Consider the following 23,588-nt stretch of genomic DNA (forward strand, 5'->3'; position numbering starts at 1 on the left):
GTCTATATTTATTCACTTATTTTGAATCCATCTCTCTCTGAGCACCTGCAAGTCCACAGCCACGTCTGGTCTTTTTTCTTTGGCGTAGCAGCAAGAGATCACACTCTGCAGTTTGCTCACTGAGGGGTGGGGAGAATCACCATGTGATGTTTTGGTTGTCTTTTGAATACCTTTATGTGACCTTAGCATCTGAAAATCTCTGACTTAAGATATTGGAAAGCATAATCCTGTTTAAAGATGATACACTACATCCTCTGCTATAGAAAGTGACTAAGTCATCCTACTTAAGGCACCTATTTTTCAAGATACATGGATCAGTGCAAAATACACAGGAATACAAAGCAAAGCATAAAGTAGGACAGAAAGCCTTCTGCCACTCTAACTTATCTTTTCTTTTAGACAAGCTTTATGCACGATTGTGCCTCATAAACCTTAGCTGAGCCGACCGAATAGGCACCGAAAGTTTCAGACAGAACACCTCTATGTGCTTTTCTTCTTGGCTCACGTCTTCCTGAATCCTAAAGCAGCCACTCATTTTTTATAGCAGAGTTCAAGCTTAAATGTTTCTGCTTTTATCAAAATAAAAGTTCCCCATAAGAATCACCACAGGTCTTCTCATTATGCAGCTGCAGTAAGTGCACTTCAGAGAGCACAAGACTGTCATTACAGACAGGTGACCAAGTCTCATGTACTCATCGCAAACATCTACAACGAGTAACTGCCAGAAGCAGAACGGTGATTTTTGAAGGCAGAAGGTTTACATGCAAAACATGCAGACGACATGGAAATGGCCTTTTTTTGGTTGAAATGACTCTTCTGGGCAATCCACCACAGAGTAAGTAGAGATTCTGTTAGAGACATGTTGGAGAAATTCATACATTATCATCTCCTTCAACCGCTATAATTTCTCTTTACATATTATGGGCACTTAAAAGTACCAAAACGGTCACAAAAGGAAATTATTGACTTTCTGGCAAAAAGCACCACCACCAAGGATGGAATACAGTCCAGATCTGATTTTGTTAGAGCACAGAAAGAAAGCAACACTGTATTTTCTGCTAATAGCTCAAGAGATCATGGGCATGATCCGCCCCATCCCACCCCCAAAACGTATGCCCCTGTAGTCAAGGTCCCCAATGCAATTTTCTTCATCGAAGTGGACTTAACAGTGAGTAGCATTCAGCATTCCCTGACAGATGCAGAGAAACAGTTTTCAGACAGACATGTTTTTGCACAGCTAAATAATTGAAGGTTATACCTGATGGCTTAAAACACCACTAAAGCTGTCTTTGCATAGAAATGGATGCAGCGTATGAGTGCAATCCCTAACCACAGGTTAGGAATAGGGTAGGAACCTTCCACAAAGTGGAAGTAAGAAGTAGTGTAATCACCTTTTAAAACCGGGGCGTAATCCTACGCGTGCTCTGGTGGCCGAACTCCAGCATCTTACAACTGTTCACAGTTCATTGCTTCAGTCACATGCAGCCAGGATGTTAGTAATTATCAGACACACACAAAAAGATGTAAATGGAAAATATAGGTAGTGAATTCTCTATCTATCTCACTTCAAAATACTCGGGCTGTGTATTTTGACAGTAAAGGTAGTAACAGCCACATATTTACATAGAAATACAAACCAGCCTTTGTGTCACTGCTCATCTAGCTGCAGATTTATTATATTTTTATACATCTTTGTTTACAAAACAGAGTGAAAGTCAAAGCATAAAAACCCCAAAGCTTTCTCCCTATCATAGATGCTCTTTATCTACCACTTTGTGTTTAGTTTTGTTTCACATTGCTCACACTGGGCAGCACATAAAGGCAGAACAGGACACACCCTTACATCTTTCCCTTGCAGAAATATTAAGAATCAAGCATGAAGGAAGCACACTACGGGAGAGATGCTCAAATACGACTGTTCTTGAGAATCCACATTAGCACCTTCAAAAGCAAATGAAGACGTATTAAGAGATTTCTTGATGCCAACTCAGACGTCACCCTTAGCATGTGAATGATCCCACTTCCCGACCAACTTCCTTACCCTCTGAACAAGACACATCTCATTTGCAAGATTTAAAGGGTTGTTGTTTAGCAAAAGGTTTGTAGGAAAGAGATACTGATCTGTCTGCAAAGATTATGAAAATGCTAAATAAAAAAGTTGGTGAACTGAGATAGTCATCTAGGAATGCCAATGAGGAGAAACAAAGCATGGGGGAGGAAAGGCATTAAGCAGCAATCAATATGTAATTTAAAAATCATTAAGACAGTCACTAGCTGTAATGTACTAATACTAAACTAGGTGCTCCTAGACAGGTGGCGACCGCCGACGTGCGAGGGCAATGCACAACTAGAGCAGAAGAAAAATACCTGCAGTACGGCGTTCCCAGCATAAAATTAACTTGTAAACTTAAATGGACTTCAGAGACATTAATATATTTTTGATTTATGGGGACACCAAGAGACCTTTAATGCTTGTACTCCACTAAGTTAAGAATATAAGCCTTTAACATCTGGGTGAAATAATTCCCTCTTTCCTCCTCGTTCACTAATCTGGGAAACACAGAAATTGCATTCATATGTCAGCCTTCTTCCTTGCACCATCACTGCCCCTTAACTTCATCTGAAGCACACGCAGCTCAGGGTGTCCTGTGTGCGCAGCGCAGCCCGGACAGCACAGATACACGTACTCGCGGGCAGCGAGCCGAGGCTGCCCGAGCTCAGCCTCTTTGGCAGCTCCTGCATCCTGGAGTCACCAGGATTTACGGCAGTCTTTGTCACAAACTGGAGCAGCCCCAGTGTTCCTCTCTGACTTCGCAGTGGATCCTGCAGATCCACCTCCCAAAGGATCGAGAAGCGTGTATGAAAATAAAATCCCGCACTTCAAAAACATAACCCGAACAGCAAAGCCTGCGAAGATCAGCTGCACCAGGAGTTGCTATGGCAGTTCCAGGATACTTGGAAAATCCTGCCCCAAGGAAGGAGCCGGATACACCGGGATTACAGCTCCTTCCGGACGGTTGCTGAGAGTAAGGCAGTTGTGATGAGCTCAGGATGCGGCCCCTTCTCACTCCAGTGAACTGCAGCTGCAGCTCATGACTGTTACCATGTTTCAATTAATAAAAATGCAGCATTACAATGAGTGACAGACTTGTCCGATTCGAATATTACCACTAACCTAAAGACTTTCTAAAGAATAAAAGGTTTTTTTTGAAAATGTGTTTTGGTAGAAATCTTGTTTTGTAAGAGAAAAATAAAGAGTAAAAAATGAAGTTAGTTTTTCGTCAGCTCTCTCCACACAAACAGAAGCAACTCCAGATGACACTCCAATATATTTGATATATATATATTTACATGTATACACATATATTTATGTATACATATCTATATCTATCTCAGGCATAATAATTTGTGCAAATGCCCTTCTATGCTACAAAGGGGGAACCCTGTTGCTGCACTGAGAAAATTGCTGCCTTTAGCCTGCAGTGCACTAGAGGGCAGCCCTACCAAGCAGGAGTGAAGCCTCTCCTCCCCCAGCACCCGTAAAAATCAAGGTGTTTTACCCTCTCCCAATTCCTTCTTACAAAAACAGGGTTATACTTTTTCACATCTAGTCATCTAGGTTTTGGGGATTTTTTGCAGCTTATAGAATCAGTCTGATGTTTTTAATTCCTGTTTTTTGAAGACTGTGACTTAATTATAATCAAGGATCGATTATTTATTAAAATAGCTGTAATTCCATGACAGCAAAATCTAATTATTAAACTGCTGAACAGTTCCAGAGGGACAAATTCCTGTCAAAGAACAGCAAAATCACAGATTCTGTTGATTTCTCTAGACCACTAAGAGAATCACAGTGTTTAGGTGATCTTTACCATTATCAACAGAGCACATGTGTAGAGGTGCCTGCCTGGGGAGCCTGCGTTACAAATGCAATTTTGCACAAAGCTCCCATTTCTTCTTGCCTCTCTCCTCAACTGCTAAGCAGAAAGCATCTTACCATAAAGATTCTGAAAGTCTGAGGAAACGTTTTACTCTCCTATTTCTGACCTGGTGAAAAAAAATCACTCATTAAGTTTGTTAGCTTCTTAAGCATTACATTTTCTTGGTTTGTAAATACTTACAGAAAGAGTTTCTAAGTACATCCATGTGTTTTTCCTATCACTTTAGGACTGTGCTCTTTGATTACACCTGCTGATACTAAGGTTTCTAGCCAACTATATCTCAGTGGAAATCAACATTCCCTTGCTATAAAAACCAGCGTGACTGAACAGCGTCTGAGCTAATAAATGCATATTAGGCATTTACAGCTCCTTTTGCAGTCTGCTGGCTTTTATCACAAGTGTAATAAATAGGAAAAAAATGTATTTTTAAAGCGATCCCTCCTTCCACTAATGTTAAATGTACATAACATAATCCCACAATGGGAGAAAGCAGAATGGTTTACTTCAAAGCACAGCATATGTCACACACTGAAATTTTCAAACCTTCCCAATCTTTTTCTACAACTACAGATATGTATCTCTAATTTTCCGCTGTCATTTTGGTTTGAACATCTGCCACTTAAGTCTATGTGCACATTACCAGAGCTGGTGGCTTCCCATCTGAGCTGCCTCCAAGTGTTTAATAATCCCCTGCTGTTTGGGGACTTCCAAGGGCACATTTAACATTCCTCTACTATATCCATGAAACTCTCTTCTATAGAAGGAAAGGCGTGTTTTGGTACCACTGTGCTTGAAAATCCTTGTTCCTCTTGTGCACTCTTTAACCATAGAAAGATATCACTCAATGCCTTATTTAAAAACAAAAATCCAAGATATTTTATTACTAAGTAAGTAAAATGAAAAAACCCTGAAGGCCATAAAATACCATGGCCCTAAGGGCACCCGTAGCCCTTAACGGCCTGGACTGGCCTCACCTAGGCCCCCCCAGCACCCTGCCCCTGGGCCCAGGGCCCCATTTCAGCCCCGGTGGGGCCCTCAGTTCTGCTCCAGCGATGCCATAGAATACCAGGCTCCAGCCCTGCTTCTGGTCCCATCCCCTTTTGCTCCTGGCTGGACTCCCCAGACAGACCCCAGGCCGGGTTCATGCCCTCATCACGTCTGGGGCTGTCAACAGAGCCTGTTGGTGTGCCCGTCCGGCTCTGTCCCCACAGGGACTGCGCCCAGTCGGGGAGGGCACTGCCCACACTGGGTCACCCTCGGCTCCGGGCTCACCCCTCCATGTGGAGCAGCCTTGCTCACACTAATCTCTCACAATAATTTTCAATTTCTTCATCTGTTAACTACCAGTTCATGAAAAAAACAGGAAAGTGGGAAGTGAACCCTTTCTAACAAGCACCCAAGGACCCACCGACCTCTGTCACAAGGCCTTATCTTGCCCTTTAACAAAACATTTTTGGGGCCCAAGTGAGAGAGTCGGGGTTGTACCGCCTGGAGAAGAGAAGGCCCTGGGGAGCCTGAAGTACCTGAAGGGGCCTACAAGAAAGCTGGAGAGGGACTTTTTACAAGGCCATGTAGTGATAGGACAAGGGGCAATGGCTTTAAGCTGAAAGAGGGTAGATTTAGATTACATATTAGGAAGAAATTCTTCACCATGAGGGTGGTGAGGCAGTGGAACAGGTTGCCCAGAGAAGCTGTGGGTGCCCCAATCCTGGCAGTGTTCAAGGCCGGGTTGGACGGGGCTTTGAGCAACCTGGTCTAGTGGGAGGTGGCATGGCAGGGGGGTTGGAGCTAGATGATCTTTAAAAGGTCCCTTCCAACCCAAACCATTCTATCATTCTATAATTTTGACGCAACTGTGCTTTGCAACGGTTTCCTGAAGCTCTGCTTAGCTTTAAAGGAAATGCCAAGTGCAGGTTACCCCTTGCAGAAACCTCTCCAGCATGGTGCTTCACTGATGTTCACACAGGACGACGTCTTTTCTATCATCATTACATTTCAGCTTCAGCATCTATAAGTGCCATGCCTTCTTACCATCCATTCCTCCAGTCCACGCTAACTGGTAATAGCCATCTAGTGCCCTCAATTCTTTCTGTAATTTCTCAATTTCTGCAAATCCTCATTTGATTATATTTCTATTATTAAACTAAGTTTCCAAAGCCTTTCAATATGATGCTAATCAACCTTATTCAGAACAGTACAAGCGTACAAATTTAATATTAAATATTAAAATGCAAATGTCATACGCTTTCATGTCACAGCGATCTTACATTACTTGAGAGTCTAAAAGTAAGTTTTAAAGCTCTTCTGAAACAAGGTCTCTGGATTTGGAGTCACAGACTCAGCATTGAAACAACAGAAAATTTGAGCTGCGCATTCATAAAACCATTCTCTCAGAGGTGAGTTTATTTTTCTGAAAGAAAACCAAAATGTTATTCACCTATCACCCCTTTACTAAAATATTCTTTTCTTTTCCTCTTCCCTTAAATTTTTACCATGCCATGGGCACAGCTATAGCAAAATACAACCACGGATCTTTACTTTGAACCAAGAGTTGATTGATAGCTATATATATATTCATGCATGCGTGTAAACTGTATCTATTCCTTCACTAAGCAAACACTCATGCAAGCTGAGAGGATACAATGTTATTCTCTAGGCCTTAATAACCACTAACAATCCCCTAAAGGACTACTGCAGGCCATTAAAATACTATCTAGAACTGGGACAATAACCAGGATCTTAAGATTTCAAGTAAGCTCTCACCCTTCAGCTAAAAGACTGGAATTATTAACTTAAATGAGCCATTTGTTGTAATTTACCCAGATAATTCTGTGGAGTGGATCACGGCAACAGAATATTACACATCCAGGTATATCAAGCCTTTCAAATGGATTGCAAAGGGATTAGAAATGAGTAACTGTACAATGGCTTAAAATCATGGAGGTAAAATAATTCTTTTTAAGACATTTTCAATTTTGTTTCCTCTGTAATTTGTACTTTCCTTCCATCAGTCGGTTTCTGTAATTTACACAAAGAAGGTGAGCACAGAACAATTTATACTTCCTAATGTACGTGACAAAAGTAATGGAAAAAACATCTACTTATCACTTATCTCACTGATTCTTAGCTTTAAAACTGTTTCTCTTACAAATGCAATATTAATTTTATTATCAATAATTGTATATGTGATGGAAAACGGCTGTGATTATTTCCAGTTGAAATTACATACGTAAAAGAGTGCCTTCAAAGTTTTGACTCGTGAAAAATGCAGCTTTCGGGGGGGAGGAAGTGAACTCATTACATGGCACAATACAGAAATGCCGAATTTCACCAGGCACTGGAGTATCAAGAACTTGAAGCCCCTTCCCATTCTCTACATAATCTCTTGGCCTCTTATAATAAATACATACTGCCCTTAAAGGTATTCTCCTTTGAGGTTCCTGCATCTTACCAGTACATTCATCCCCCAAGACACGTACCTAAAGTTCGCAAGCAAACCTTTATTTCTGACCCTACATTTTGATTTGCTAAAGTATCATTTCAATTTCAAATTTACGTTAAGCCCACCGAAGTAAGCCACTACTTGAAAACTACTCCTAGCTGTGCTGCAAGTAGTTGAAACACCTTCTGGATTTACGTATCAACCATGGTGACTAATTTAGAAGGACTGAGGTTAGAGAATCAAGCGACGTTGAGTAACTCTGAGCAAGTTCAAAATCTTTGTGGTGATGCTGACAAGACAATGCGACAAACTGTACTAAGTGGCACTTCGAATTTTGTCTTTAATTGGGCGCAGTGCTTCTTTACACAGGGTCCTTTGTTCGAAGCTATCCAAAACAGAGGCTTGTTAACATGGTATAACTGCCTCTTTTTCATATTTAGTGCTCAGCAAGCCCTAAACTAGCTCATAATATAAATTAAGGGATAATATTCATAGTGGAATACATGAGGTAATAAATGACTAGCAGATGACTGAACAGATAAGTTGAGATTTAAAAAAAAAAAATCTGTTTACTGGCACCATAGTCCAACACCGTGCCCGTTATTCCATTAATGCCACAAGAAAAGAGATAAATAAGCAGTTATTTTGGAGGCAAGACAGCTCATTTTTTTAACCTTCGTATAAGTTATGTGCTGCTGCTGTGCTGCACCTCCCTGTTATTCTTTAAATAGGAAATGGTTTTCATGACTTGTTAGAAAGGAAGGATTAACTTCATGGATGTAAATTTATTGAAAAAAGGTAACTTAAATCTTATTTTAGAAATATTAGAAACAGATGACGTGCCTGACCTTAACTGATTCACTAATGTCTTTTTTCTTCCACGTATCCTTCGTTACCTGTATAATTTCTGGCAGACAATCTTCATTATTATTGTAATTAAATCTCACCATAACATGAAATCCCACCATAATGAAGCAATGATGTATTACCGCTCACCTGCTCATTAGAAACAAGACTTGAGTGAATTTCTAGTCAATACCTGCAGGAAGAGAAAGCAGTGGCAGCTACGCACACGCATGGCTATTTAAACATCTGTTGGAGCAGGGCTGGAACCAAAATGTCCCCCCTCTCCCTAATGACAACCTGCGGAGCCCTCCTTCCCCCATTCTCTCCCAGTGGTAATTTGAGTGTTTACTAGAGGCACTCTCTCCCCAGCGCTCTGCAGCACTACAGTAAAGATGCGGAGTGAGAGGAGAGAGCCCTGCTGTAACATTTTATTCCACTGTCTCAAACGCTGGGTTCCTGCATACTTTCTCCAACACACCTTTATTTTCTTTGCTTTACTGTTGGCTCCAATTGTTTGGTTTGAGAGGGTGACCCATCCACACACACGCAGCTTCTTCTAACCCTCCCATCCCAGAAAAGCAAACAAATTATATTTCTCCTTGTTCCGATTCGAGGTTTAGGTTGTCAGAGAAACAAAAAAGGGTCAGAGAAACAAAAAAGGGAGCTTTCTTGTCTAAGCAGGCTGGAGCTCTCAACTTCCATGGCATCATTACAACCAAGATCACGACGTTTGCTTCCAACTTGAACATGAAGAACCGCAAGAACGGTCATGTTGATGAAGGCCCATTCAGAGCAACCAGGCCAGAGATAAATATTTAGCCGTTACACATTTTTGCATGGTTGGTTTGTTTCTTTTATGCAAAATTCCCAAGGAAGGAAAGACTTAGCGTAGTGATTATGAAAGATGCAAATTCACCCCCACAGTAAGTACCAACCAATGCATATAATGCATCGTCTAAAGCAGAGGTTGACTTCTGACTTCTCAATGGCATACTTCTCTTAAAAAACCTAGTTTGACTGTTGTGGTTTGTGTACTCTCTGATGATAGCAATATGTTTATTGATGTTCATGGGTAAAGTCAGTTTTAGTAAATCTGAAAATTCGTTGTATAATATTTATAACAGCCCATGGGGATTAAGGCATGGTAGAAATTATATGAAATATTTGGTAGGCAGTCTTGTAATACGGCATTGCTAGAAACATATAGATCTGGTTTTACTTATTCTTGCTGCTCTATCACTCTGAATCATCAACCAGAGATAATGGCTTCATTACACTACCTATTCTACTTGAAAAACTAAAAGGAAAACCAATCCCTGAACACAGAAGGAGGAGAAAAAGCAATTATAACAAACAAGAAAGAGACAAAGTAATCCAAAATTATGCTCGAAATAGTAAGAGGAGGTCACAGTATAACATATGCAAGTACCTTACGGCCCCCACGATACAGAAATTCTTATAATATGTATTTAGAAACACATTACTCATTTAACAGCAATATAAACTGCAAAAAGGTTAGTCCTGTTTCTGCTAAGAAGCTCTATTACCATAGTAATTGTTTCCAAAGGCTAAATACTAATAATAAGCACAATTTTTGAACAGCAACGATTTCCCTTCTTCCAATACTGGGAAACATTTCTATTGCGAGGGGATGCTGCAACATACACTACAGGCACTCTTAGCAAACGCTTCGACCCTCTCAGACACCGAGTGAATGCACATCTCTGCCATTCTCAGGGTGAGAAAAATCATGCCTTGACAGTGGCAAACCACTGAAAGCTAGCACACAAGTTGTTTCTTGGAGCTGCTAATGTTTTTATCCCTTAAACTGTGTTTTGAAGACTGATAAAGTTTGCTATGTCTAAGCTGTAGAATTCTCTCCATATAAAATAACCCCAGATAAAAGAGAAAGTTTTCTGTTCTTGAGTACAGATGAGACTACAATCATCAATTATTCCGGATGAACACTTGGACAATCTCCCATGCCATCCCAAGACAAGATGACTCATTACTACTTTCAGGTTAAGGTGAGAAGTTACAAAAGCAGCGAGAGGAATCTGAGAAGTGGGAAAAAGAGAAAAATCTCAGTCCGTTTGAGGCAGTTTGCATCTTTCTGGCGAGAAGAAATCAATGCCGCTTATACTTTTCCTCCTCAGCAATACTAGAAAGGACACAACAATTTATTAATTTACCTTTGGCTTTCTTTGAGGAAAGAGTCATAAGACATCCACGCAGTGTAAAGGGGCATTTGGCTGCGGCAGCGGCCAATAGTGTGTTTCAACACTGGCATGCAGGTAACAAATTAAGTTATTTTTTTCTGCAGTGAGCATTCTGCTATGCAATTTGTGTTTTGATCAAGTTCAGGGAAGGTTAATACAAACTATTTGTAACTTGTCACGCCAAAGGCTGAAAAGCGAGAGTCTAAAGATTAGTCACTGTGTGCATCTACCCTCCCCCAAGCCACACAGATGAGTGTGATTACGGGTATACTGCACTGCTGCTCATTCAGTTTTATATCACAAAAATGATATATGAAACCATCAGATGTTGTCCATAGTTGGTTAACACAATCCTATTACACAGTAAAAATTACAATGCTTTTGGTTAAGAGCTGGACTGTGAAAAATGACAAATGTTAACAGAGCAGCACAAGCCCAAAAGGACCTAGAGACCTCTGTAATACAAATAATGCTCTGAGGATTATAGGAACTGAATCCCTAACGGTTACATGAATTCCCTGCTTGGGCCCACTATCGCTTTAATGCTTGCTTCTGGTTTTCTCGAATTCAATTTTGTGTTATTAAAGACTGCAATCGACACAACTGTTATGTTAGGGCCTACAGTGTATCTGCACTTGGTTTATTTCCTATTTGGGGTCACAAAAACAGTATTAAAATAATTATTCTAATACCATCTTCTAAATGAAGTAAAAGCACATTTACTACTAAGAAGAATCTGACACATCCAGTTCCTGGCCCCAGAGCAGGAGCAAAAGATGGGCTGAACGGGAATAACTCCTCCAGAGCCCTGGCAGAGGGGTGTTCATCCCCATGCAGAAGCACCCTGTCCCTGAACACAGGCTCTGATTTGGCAGATGGTCTGGCAGAAATCGTGAGTTTTAGAACCCCTTCAATTCCCTGTGCAGACATCTTAATTGGTCAACAAAAAATTATAAATGACTCCAATGAAACAGTGAACACGCTCATCAAGAGTTATCTGTTTAGCTATGCCCTGAAGCAGCAGCTCGGACCACGGTTGAGATTGCAGAGGAGTAAAAGCCTGGAGTGGAATCAGGCAATACACTGTGCATGAGGCTCTAGACAGCTACATACCGCACGTCATTTACGCCATCATGCATTCACGATCTAGGGCCAGATTCAGCCCCCTGTAAACATCCTGACTGAGCTGCTGGACAGAAATCAGCTCCCTCTGTCAGCTTACCAGGATGTGCTGACGTTGGCCCTGTGCAAGGCATACAACACCTCTTTCCTCAAGGGAACTTTAGTGCCTTGCCCTCTCTGCGCCGATCAGGACTTCTCGCCCCCAGCGAAGGCACGTCAGCTCTCCCCCTTCAGAACAAGGGGGAATGAGAGTTCTCTTCCATTAAGAACAAGCCCAAACTGCATCGCAACGTGCTTTTTCCTTCTGTGTTTCTTTTCACAGGTCTGCTCTTCTCCTTGTTCTCACTTGGCTTCCAAGACTCTGCACCCCTGTCTTGCTGCTCTGTCTCTTGAATCAACCACTCAAGGTGTCCTCTTGTGGATCCTGCTCATCTCACACAGGGGTAGCACACGGCTCTGATATCAATCTCCACCGTTCCCCCCGCCCTGTATATTTTGTATCTGGAAGATTCATCTATAAGCTCAAATTAAACCATTCTTTCTATTTTAGACATCTCTTGTGACCAAGCTTCTAAATTTCTACCACCTGACACATAACCCATTAATGACATCTGCCCAACAAAATGAGGTATTAAAAATGTTTTTTCCACAAGCCCTCCTGCATTCTCTCAACTGCCACTCAAAATACTACTGTTCTACCTGTCACTCAAGGCTGGAACTTAAGCATCATCTTAATCTCAGCAATATATATAATATTTAATTATGTCCACTGATCTGTTGCAAAAGTCAGCTTGTCGCTGAGTATGACACTTAGTCATTTCTTTGATTTATTTTCTTTCTCATTTAAAATACAAGCTGCTTGTCCTCGCTTTCAGGCCCTGTTCTGTCCCCAGCCTAACAGCTTTTACTGCTGAAATTGTTACTCCTGGCTCCAGCCTAGTATTCCAGCCTCTCACATACTGCCTTTCCCAACAAGTATCATCATGCTCCCTTTTTGTTGCTCATATGTGGGAAGAGTTTCTGGGAAAACAAGAAACCTATTTTTTGAGCCTACTAATCCCCTTCTGAAGTTGCCTATTCCCACACCACCTCCTTCGACAGTGCACAGGCTGCTGTTACACTAAGGCCACCAAGTTGAACTGTATTGCTTCCCTGTACCCCCGTCATTAACGAATACAATACAAACGCACAATCATACAGCTGGGCCAGCCCTGTGATGCAGACTACAGCTTTTCTCTGAATACAGTCCTATTTGAAAACAAGTACTTCTAAAAAACCAACAAAAACACCCAAACAAACGCAAACGCTTAATTCACTGTGCTGGGAAAAAGTTTCTTTTAGGAAAAAACCAGGTTTGAGCAACTTCCTCCTTAAGAGTATAACAGAAAAGGCTCAGGGAATGATGTCAAAAGCTATGGTTTCTTTGACTGACTTGGAAACCGCCAGGGAAGAGCGCAGGCTATTAGGAAACCGGTGACCTGCATCTCAGTCCGAGAAACTTTGCAGAGACGGAGAGGTATTGTAGAAGCTGCCTTCTTACGCTGTCATCAAAGCTAATAATTGGAGACATTTACTGTTCCTAAAATAATTCTGAGCTCAGTAGAGACTGACAAACAGAATTACTCAAAATCATGTGGCAATTCATAGCAACTGCAAATAACACAGTAAGCTGAACCCGAGACTGATTCATATATGCTAAACACTTTCCGCAGACTTACATTTAGACTGAAGTTGCCAGATACGAAGTTCACATTTGTGAGCTATGCTTTTGTTCCTGCTACAATTTTTGCTTCTTAGCTAAAATACGAGTAATTGAACTCTCTTCTCTCCCACAGCTCACAGTTCTTCACTGACAAAGTCAACAAAAACGAAGCAACTGCACAAAAGGGCTTGACTGATGGGCTCCAGGACTGCACCTTTGTAAATGCAAGGAGGCATGATTGAGAGCATCTAAAATATCCTCTCCTCTTGGACATGAGTACATCAACCAAATTACGGTGGGTAAGTGCTAATGTTTCAGCTACAAATGCTTTTCATTTGTGGATCGTTACCAAACAGAATACTATTATCCCCATATTACTGGTGAGATAACTGAAACCCAGAGGTGACGCTGTAACTGACTGCATAAAAACAATTCATTGTGCAAGACCACTAAATAAGCCTGCTCCTTTGCAGCTCTGTATTTTCAAGCAGCAGAATCTGAAATATAGGCTGTGGTGTGCCACATCAGCACTCAATACACCCGAATGGCTCATAAAATTACAATTTATGAGAGCTTTAACTGAAACGTGATGGTGTCATTTTTGCAAACAATTCCATTAGGTACTTATTTCAACCTTTCAGGGAATCTGAAGGACTAAACGTTTATGTGTGTGTCAGGTATTCTTCTATTTCATAAATCTGCGATCCGAGATTTAACTACGTAATTGCATATAGCTCAGTAATTACAGCTGTTATAAAGTGTATGTTTAACTGAACAAGTTGCTGTCAGAAAAAGGCAGTAGCTTCACGCAAGTGAAAAAGCAGGAAAGCAGACATACTGCTACCGTGCTCTGACGTTTCACCAGGACACCTGTAAGGGTTGATGAAGTATTTTGCAACAAATAGGAGAGGATGCTATCAACTGACAAGTAATTCCTCTTACCTTTACTCTCACTGTGACAGTAGCAAGACCAGGAGGCATAGTGCCCTTGCTGTCAAAGGCTTCCACAAGAAAGGTGAAGGTTGCTTCTGTATCAGAGAATGATTCATAATCCAAGGACTTCAAAAGCGATAACTCGCCTGTATACTTGTTCAGTGCAAAATACTGCAGTGCTTCCTGTGTCCGTATTCGATAGTTAACGTCAGAACCAAGATCAACATCCTTCGCCTAGAGCATGCCATACAGAAAAAAACCCCATGTACTGAAAACCAAAATCCATTTTCACAAAAAATCCCTACTAGATTTAAAGAACATAAAAAAGCAAACTACTGCAAACAACTTTAGCTTCATTATGTTATTCTAATAGTATTGGATGTAGGTAACACTACGCCACAAACACGAGGAAGACAAATCTGCTTAAAGTTATAAAATCCAGAGATACCCGCCACAGGAAAGGAATGCAACATTCTGAGCAAGAGTGACTGGAAGCCAAGTCTGTTCTCGTTCTCTTACCCCGGGTACCTGCTCTCGGCCCCTGCCAGGGAGAGGATGCTGGGCTAAACAGATGTCTGATCTCACCCCCTATGGCAGCATGGATATTTTTAATTCATACCACTATTTAGACAAAGAATGTCCATTTTCATCAGGATAAGGAGTGTTATGCAATTGCTTTAGCTGTAAGTTGACATTAGATTTACCTGCAGTCAGGTTCAGAGAAAACCATTCTTGTTGAAATTGTCTCGGGACAGATTCTTCTTATTAAAGGATGCTGACCAAAACATCAGGAGGATATATAGACTGCTTGCGGGAAGTGAATCTCAGCTGTCTTTAGAGATCTAGCTCATCCTTGAACAATTAACTCTCACTCGTCTAAGTATCTTTTATAGTCAGTGAAGAGGAGACAACACCTCCAGGTGTTCACTTCACTTTACTCCAGCTATCTTAAATGATGACCTCAGTATTGAATGAATTGCTTCTGGAAGCAACTATTTATGTCCATTAACTATAAATGTGAGCTTAGACATCTAGGTTTGACTTAAAAGTCTAAATCAGTTAAGATAAAGCTCTCTTTTGCTACTAACGTAAACAGGTAGAAGCAATATGATGAGCTTTCAAAACCACATCAAAAGCACTTTAAATGTGTAAAACAATATTCCAAGAAATGACAATAGCAGTGTAGGCTTTTGTTGTTTCTTTGGGGTTTTTTGTTTGTTAGTTTGGGGGCGGGGGGTTGTGGGTTTGGGGTTTTTTTTTCCTATAACTGCTCTTATTTCCACACGAACCTCAGCTTCAAAGTATTTTTATGTACCTGTCTAAAGGTCATGCATTTTTCAGTCTGTTAAGTGTCATAACTTCCCGCGCTCCAGTTTGCAACCTTTTACTGCAGTCTCACAGACAAGTTAAATGAAAACATGCTTAGTATCACAGAACGTTTACAAACCATCTTCTTCACTCCATAATGCTTTCTTACCTCTATTTGCAGGAAGACAGTGCCTGGGGGTAGATTTTCTGGCACGCAGACAGTGTAGGAAGCATTAGTAAAAACAGGGCTGTTGTCATCAATATCCAGCACCTTGATCGCTAAAGTTAGCGTTGAACGGCGGGGGTCCACAGCTCCGTCTGTTGCTTCAACAATAAGTTCATAATAGTCCCTTACTTCCCTGTTCAGTTTAACTGCTGTATAAATGCTACCGTTTGACGTGATTCGGAAAAGATTGTTGAAATTTGCCAAACTGTAATGAACTTGACCATTAACACCAGCATCTGGGTCTGTAGCCTAAAGAAACAGAAAAAAAAAGAACCATGTTTTAATGCACATTTTAAATACAATGGTCATACCTACATGGGAGTAACAAGGTAAGCTAGGGTAATATTCTATAGGGTACTAATGCTTGTGTGGTTACTCAGCATTTCTTGTTTACAGCAGCTTGCCTCTCTCTGATATTTTGCTGAAGATAAAATATCCCACAGAAACAAATCTCTTAATTTGCAGTGACAGAAGGTAGGTTTGCTGCCTCTCAACTGCACTTCAGGAAGAAATACACATTTAGCTGCTCAGCCTTAGACAGCTGCGCACGTACGCAGAAGACAAACCGGATGCTTCTAAAGTCAAACCCTCAGATACTTCTAATGCTGAAGTACCTTCAGCATTAGGTGGTGTCTGAGGGGAATTTTTACTTTACACTGTTTGATTTAGGTGCTTCATTCATTCATCATCATGAAGTACACGTGTTGATGAAAGATGGATGCAGTCAGCAGATAGCTTGAATGGCCACAGTAGTTAGAAATTTTCATTTCACTTGTTTGTCACAGTTAGTGATATTTTAATCATTGCTCTCTGAAGAACTACTTAACTTTCTATAGTTTGTTTATCACATTCTTCAAAACCAAATATTATCACATTTCAGCCTTATACTTCCACACTCAGAAGAGGCAGATGATTGCAATAGAAAACTGTTTAGATTTTGTTCGGTTGGTATCTTTGTTCTCACATGCCGAACAAAGTCTCAAATTTCAGTATCAGCCAAATAATGCTTGCTATTACATAACTGCCCGTATAGGGATGGACAAAATTCATATGTTTCTCCTAGAGCTACCAGGCCCTCAACATAGTCTGAATGCTGACCTGTTATTTTTCCTCGTCTTAACTAAATTATGGCATGATGAAAAAGGTTATGTAAATTAAACAAAGGGCATTCTGTGAGCAAGGTATTTTCATTTATTTGACTTCATAAATGAGGCTACAGACACCTGGGAAGATCGTAAGAGATTTTCATGTTTTGTTAACAGAACAATTGTCAGGAAGTTTCCATGAATGTTTAATTCCTGTGAAGTTGTTCATTGTAAGACTTTGTAATGAAACCATTTATCTTCCTAGAAATCAATTAAAAGTTAATTAAAATTGTTAATAAGAAAAATTTCACTGTGCTTTCCCCCAGCACTACATCAATATGCTAAGCAGTAATAGCTACAACTTCATAATGGGCAGTCTATGGATAATACGTCCTTTTAATCGACATCTTTCAACGTACAGTTGATTTGCTTAGTTTACCATCAATTCTATTCCTCTGTAGAAATAACTGATTTGGGGCAGAAAGACTTCCTAGATGACATACTGGAAAACCATCAGAAAGCTAGTCAAGGAGAAAAGTTTAAAGTATACAGCAACAGGCTCTCAGCCACACTGAAAGAAAAGCAAAGTATAGGAAATGCAGAGTAAATTACAGAGTTTCTGGATAAGCCACTAACAGCACTATTCACCTTAATCTCCAACACATGTGTGAGGTCAGTCCTCATACTTAGCTTCTAATTTAAGCCAAAGCCATACTGTAACAATTAAATTGGTCCTAAACAGCTACAGTTAAAAACCAAAAAAAAAAACCCCCACAAAAATCTCCAAGAGTAACCTGAGGTACTAGTACCATTGGAAACTACGAGAATACACCAGGTATCGGTTTTATTTAAGATTAATTTGGAAGTATGTTTTTGAACAAACTTATTTTTCAGCAAAGCAAATTAAAATTTCTTTCAAATATATGGCAGGCTTTGCAATTTGGTTCTTAGAAACATGACTATGCATTTCGTAAACTCATTTGTGTACAATCCTTGGGCATAAACATCTTTCCCACATTCTGCAGGACTGATTTGTTTCCACATACAGTAGCAGGCAAATCATTATTAAATCCAATCAAACTAGTCGTTGTAGTATCACCATAACACTGGTGGGAAGCCAAACAACAATATGTGAAGACAAGAATTAGCTCTGTGCATGTGTATGTATCTTAGTCCTGTGCTTCCACAGCATGCAGCAAATTCAGATTTCAGAAGGATATTCTGACTGAACCATCAAATTGCACAAACAAAACTTTGCTGCACTTAGTCTGCTAAAATTTCTACCATATGGATTTCTCTGTTTATCTATTAGATTAAAAAAATCCAGCTTTTCTCCAAACTCCCTGCTCTTTCTGCGGCATTACACCAGAGACAGCTATTGCCTATTTACAAAGCCGCCATCCCATTGCTCAGGCAGCGCTTTGCGTACCCGCCTTTGATGAACACCACAGAGAAGCACAGCCACTGAGGAGAAGGGCAAAGCCGAGAAGTTACAAGTTGTACAAGCACTGTCCCACCTACCTACAGGCAGCTTTGTGACCCCGAGGGACTTGGAAAGGCCAGAATGTGGTGGCTGCCAAGCCCATGCTGGAGGCTGCCTTCTCCTGCCCAGCCTCCCCCGTCGCACAGCAGCGGGGCTTTTCTATTCCATACCAGCCTTTCCCTGCCCCACCGTGGTCTCCCCACAGGCTGCAGGGGGTCTGCTCCGGTGCCTGAAGCTCCTCTTCTTCCTCGGTGCTCACAGTGCTGTTCCTCGCTGCCGGGCGGGGCTTTGCCCTTTCTTAATTCTCTTTCCCACGGGCACCACCTGAGCCGCTGCAGGGCTCAGCTGTGCCCTGGGCTGGGCCGTGGGAGCCGGCTGTGCCTGACCCCTCCTCACAGAGACCCCTCAGCCCCGCTGCCAGCCCCGGGCACCCCCTACGCACCTAGGTATATGTTTAAAATTGAAATGCACGTTTTTAAAGAATCAAAATGGATTTCTGTATTGTCAAAAAGTTAAGCTTTACGAAAATGGTATTATTTTAGCAAATTAGATTGCTTTTGCAGTTCAAGATCTCTATTAATTAACATTTTATCACTATAAACTGGAAAAGCGATAATGTACTCTTTACGGCTATGAACGAAAAAGAGTTTAATCTGTTTTCTAAAAGAATCCTATCTCAAGGGTGTTCAAAATTAACTCTTTCCACATGGAAATCATTTCACAGAGCCTCCCGGAGCCTGTGGGCAGCAGCTCCATGGGGAAGTCCTCGAAGGGCTCGCTGGCGGCATGGTTACTCTCTGTTCCCGTTGGCAGCTATTGCTTTGTATCAAAAGGGATGACTTGAAGCCATCCCAATTTCATCCCCGCGCTCTGTCACCAACAGGTACAAGCTGGCACGCAGGCATCACAAGCCCCGACCAGAAGGGAAGGGAGGAGGAGGTCTGCACAAGGAGGAGCTAGGCTTTCAGAAAGCCCTGCTTCAAAAATCAGCCCAGCTTGACTTAACACTACCCTTAAAGCAGAAGCCAGCAACATCCCAAAAAATTTAATATAATTTGCTCATTTCCAACGCTGAGCTGAATTACCTGGGTATACAGTTACCTGAGGTGGACAGAAGCATGCAAACATTTCCTTTCTCTATTACCCGAGTCCCAAGGGAAGTCCCAAAGATAAAGCCAAGGAGACTACAGCAGGTCTAAAAAGAGGCGAGAGCACGTTCCTACGCCCAATGGATCACGCAAGGCATCCAACCACAACTCATCCTCACCGATCTGCACATAAAAAGTATGGCAAGAGTCCTGAAGCTTTAGTTGGTAAAGGGCCACCAGATGACAGCAAATCTTAGAAGGAGCTACAGATCTATTTACAGGCAGAAATCTCTTCACAGGCTTGCAGGTGTTGATCATACGAGAAATGCAGGCTTTGTAGAGGCAGCAGAAACAGCAGGCATGATTGCTGCAGGCAACACAGCCCTCAAAGGCCACAGGGGAGACAGACACCATAGAAAAAGAGGGACATTTCAAAAGTAATGGAAAAGATTCCAAGATGGGACAACAGTGTCATTGCAACTCAAAACACTGGAGCTGGTGAGAATTTCCTCCAGCACCACTAATATCCGAGAGGATCTGAGAGACAGAGCTGCATGCACTGCTTCTGTCAGCTCTACTACATGATACTACATGGAGGGGAAGACTTGACTGGCATATGACCACCCCCTGGATATGAGGAAGGATGAAAAAATATCCAATGACAAGAGCTGCATGGGGGTACACCACCTGCATAACCAGATAAGCACTCAGAGGAGGAGAGGAGAGGGAGAGGAGGAGAGGGAGAGGAGGAGAGGGAGAGGAGGAGAGGGAGAGGAGGAGAGGGAGAGGAGGAGAGGGAGAGGAGGAGAGGGAGAGGAGGAGAGGGAGAGGAGGAGAGGGAGAGGAGGAGAGGGAGAGGAGGAGAGGGAGAGGAGGAGAGGGAGAGGAGGAGAGGGAGAGGAGGAGAGGGAGAGGAGGAGAGGGAGAGGAGGAGAGGGAGAGGAGGAGAGGGAGAGGAGAGCTGTTTGGGGTGTACACGTCCTCTCATCGCACCCCTTTGTTTTGTTCCCTGGAGGTTACCTGCTCCCCAACTAATCTCTGAGCCATACGCCCTCAGCCAGCCAGTCAATCCACCGCAGTCCTAGACCACAGCAAGTCTCAGGCTCGCTTCAGTTCAGACCAAGTTTGGCGGTCCTGGGATTATGACATTCCAGGCTCTGCCTGAGCTTCTGCACAGAGACATCGCAGGTATGAACCCAGGCTTCGTGGGCAAAACCGGTAACGTCAGCCTTTCCAGAAACAGACACGGAGTACCTGTTTAAAGGATTAAGCTCCGCAAGCTGAGCCACAGCACACTACAAATTCAGATCAAGAACCTCTCCCTGATGTTTTGACTCTGCCATCTGCTCCTGACCTTTCTAGGCAGTGCTTTCTCCAATTGCTCCCAAAACCCATCTGCTAGGAGGAAGTATGAAAGGTTGTCAGCTCTGGGGTCTGTCCAGCAACCCGTTCCCTTGTCTGTTTTCAGCTGTAACAATGAGATACAAACCACAGATGATATTTTTCTCTGGGCTACACCAACATTCTTAATAATTTTTTCTATTAGGTAAGGTCCACTAGGAGTATAAAAGATCAAGGCAAACACTGAGCACAAAATTGGCCATATCTCTTTCTATTCCCCATAGTGCAGTCTCTGTCTCACCCTAGCTTCAAATCCCTACGCATCTGATGTTGTGTGTACGCGTAGGTTATGTGCAGAACACATTTTTCCCCCTACAATAAGCCAAAGCTGTCAAAGTTGAGGGCAGCACAAGTGATAACCCACATTTCCAAAGACGATCACTCACTCTTCCCCTGCCAGAGTGGGATGTCAAGACCAGACAACTGCAAAAAGAACCTACTCCTTTCTGCCTTATTTTTCTGCTAGAAGGATTTTTGTTGCATCTAGCCCTAACCCAAGCCCTCCTTCCCCTCATCCCTACAGTCATCAAAGGGAAGGAAAGTATCAGTTCAACTGCCTGCAGAGGCAGAGCTGGGTAACAAGCGAGAGAGCAAAGGAGCCTGAGGCAATCTCAGCCATCGCAGGAGCACTACTGCAACGCCCGAGCTCCCTCCCATCACATTACCCCCAAATCTGCCAACACAGTCTGGTGTTCGATCACCTGCAGTCACATGCAACACACTTGGTAAATTTGGATAGGAAACTAAGCTGATTTTGCTATTCTGGGTAAAAGAAAAATTCGGAACCATCCCTCTGCACGCTCAGAGGTTTTCCTCTGTTCTTATTGAAACTGGTTCAAGCAGCCTGTTAGGCAAATTTACTACACCAGTGTTACACAACTGAAGAGCTCATAAATTTACTTAAGTCAATGCAGCCTAACCCAAAGGGATTTTGTCAGCATAGAGGAGCCTGCTTTACATAGGTCTAAGGTAATTTACTTTCTTTAAACTGAGAGCATCTGCAGGAGAATAAATTAGACTTAAAAAAAAGAAAAGAAACAAAACAATCCCTTGCTGACTGGCTCCTCTTGCCAATGCTGCAAGAGATGCAGAAAGAGGAGATGCACGTTTCTACCTCTCCCATCTCATTATGTTTATTCAGAATTAGGAAAAGCATGTTCCTCTGAAGAGTCTCTAGTAACTACTGCCGTTATTCTAGTAATTCCTCAGATCTACATGACTACTCTCATTTCCATCTCTCACAGGGCTAACTTATTATAAAGTACTGCATGATAAAACAAACCTGGAAACCTAGGAATATAAATGAATTCTTACTTTATTTCCTGGAAAATACATCCCACATTTACTGGAGATACCATAATCTACAAGGTAGATTAAGTAAGTTTAAATTTGCATTATCAACTATGCTTCACCATTACTAAGAAAGCCTCATGAATATAAACCAACAGTGTTCCAGAGTAACAAATTATTTTCCTTCGTCTCAAACAGCTTGAAAATACAATTCTGGGTGATCTGAGTTACCAAAATATCTCTTGAAGGATCATTAACTCTGAAATAGAATGACAAGTGTTTAAATGTCAACAATATTAATTATACCATTATCACTCTTTTCAAAAGAAACCTCCTACTAATATCCACAACTCTTGCTCACAATGGGTAACAACAGGATTTAAGCAGGTTAATTGAGGGTTTATGCTCGGACTGCTGGAGCTGGAGAACAGCAAAATAAGGCAGCGTGTTGTTATTCATCCTTGTCTATAAAGCAGAGGCAAACATGACAGGTATCTCCTCATTAAAGCTGCAAGCTGAAACACTTCTCAGGAACCACTTTGCCACCAACCCAACTTCCTCCAGATTAAATCTTCCTTCAAGTTTTCTTCAGGGACAGAAATTCCCCATGATCCATACCCACCCCAACAAAAGCTCCTGATCTCCGACAGCCTCTCTAGCATTCCAGCAAACGCTGCAGCTTGAGGGAGGGACGGAAACTGTGCTGCAGGATACAAAGGATGCTGTTGGTGGGAGTTGGGTTATTGTTTTCATGGATGACAACATGATTTTTTTATTATTGTGGGTTTAATGGGCTTATTATTATGGGTTTAATTTTTTATTATTATGGGTTTAAAAGATTCCCAAGCCCCTTAATTGTGTCAAACAGCAAATCAAGTGTGGGTGGGAGTGCTAAATTGGATTTTGTGCTTGTTTTTCAGGGAGATTAATGTTTGTGCTCATAGGACAAAATTAACTTCTCCCAGATGCAGTAAGAGGCCACAGATACTTGAAACATTTCTGACGTCTTGGTATTTATTTAAAAATATTTTAAGGAGGGAAAACCAGTCATCCATAAAAGTTTAGAATTTGTCTTCTTCCCTGTATTTCAGAAAGGCTTTTCCTCTCTTTCATTTCTTTTTGCCTGCTTCTACAGAGTCTTTCCTCTCCCTGTTTCATTCATTACATGCTTTAAGGGAAGGAAAAGATTAGAAGGTACCAACAGTTTTGAAAAGATTTCTGTCAACTGGACTTAAAATAACATCAAAACAAGTACGGAAACATGGAAATACTTTTGTCCTCCCAGCATTGTCAGCAGTTTCGCACACACTTTTCTCTTGTTTCACGCAGTTAGATTAATAAATCTTGCTCCTAAACATACATGGGATCGCTGTACATCCATTACAGATAGTTGCAATACTCCCTTGCAGCCCCAAAACCTACAAGAGTTCATTTCTGCAGAACTTCCTACAAACCTGACATTATTCATATAAAGGAAAAAAAAAAATCCTTTTACAGACTTG

At 41.7% G+C, this 23,588-nt stretch overlaps 1 protein-coding gene across 1 annotated transcript in view; it reads right to left on the reverse strand.

The window, feature by feature from the left end:
• PCDH15 (protocadherin related 15) overlaps window positions 1-23,588 on the reverse strand; it is a 379,975-nt gene that overhangs the window by 110,192 nt on the left and 246,195 nt on the right. Inside the window, exons 19-20 of the mRNA XM_059821547.1 lie at window positions 15,683-15,988; window positions 14,215-14,439 (exon numbers count right to left, since the gene is read on the reverse strand). Of these exons, the coding sequence (XP_059677530.1) occupies window positions 14,215-14,439; window positions 15,683-15,988 (531 nt within the window). The remainder of the gene's footprint in view (window positions 1-14,214; window positions 14,440-15,682; window positions 15,989-23,588) is intronic.

The sequence above is a fragment of the Gavia stellata genome, chromosome 9 (assembly GCF_030936135.1).
Source record: "Gavia stellata isolate bGavSte3 chromosome 9, bGavSte3.hap2, whole genome shotgun sequence".
NCBI classification, from domain to species: Eukaryota; Metazoa; Chordata; class Aves; order Gaviiformes; family Gaviidae; genus Gavia; species Gavia stellata.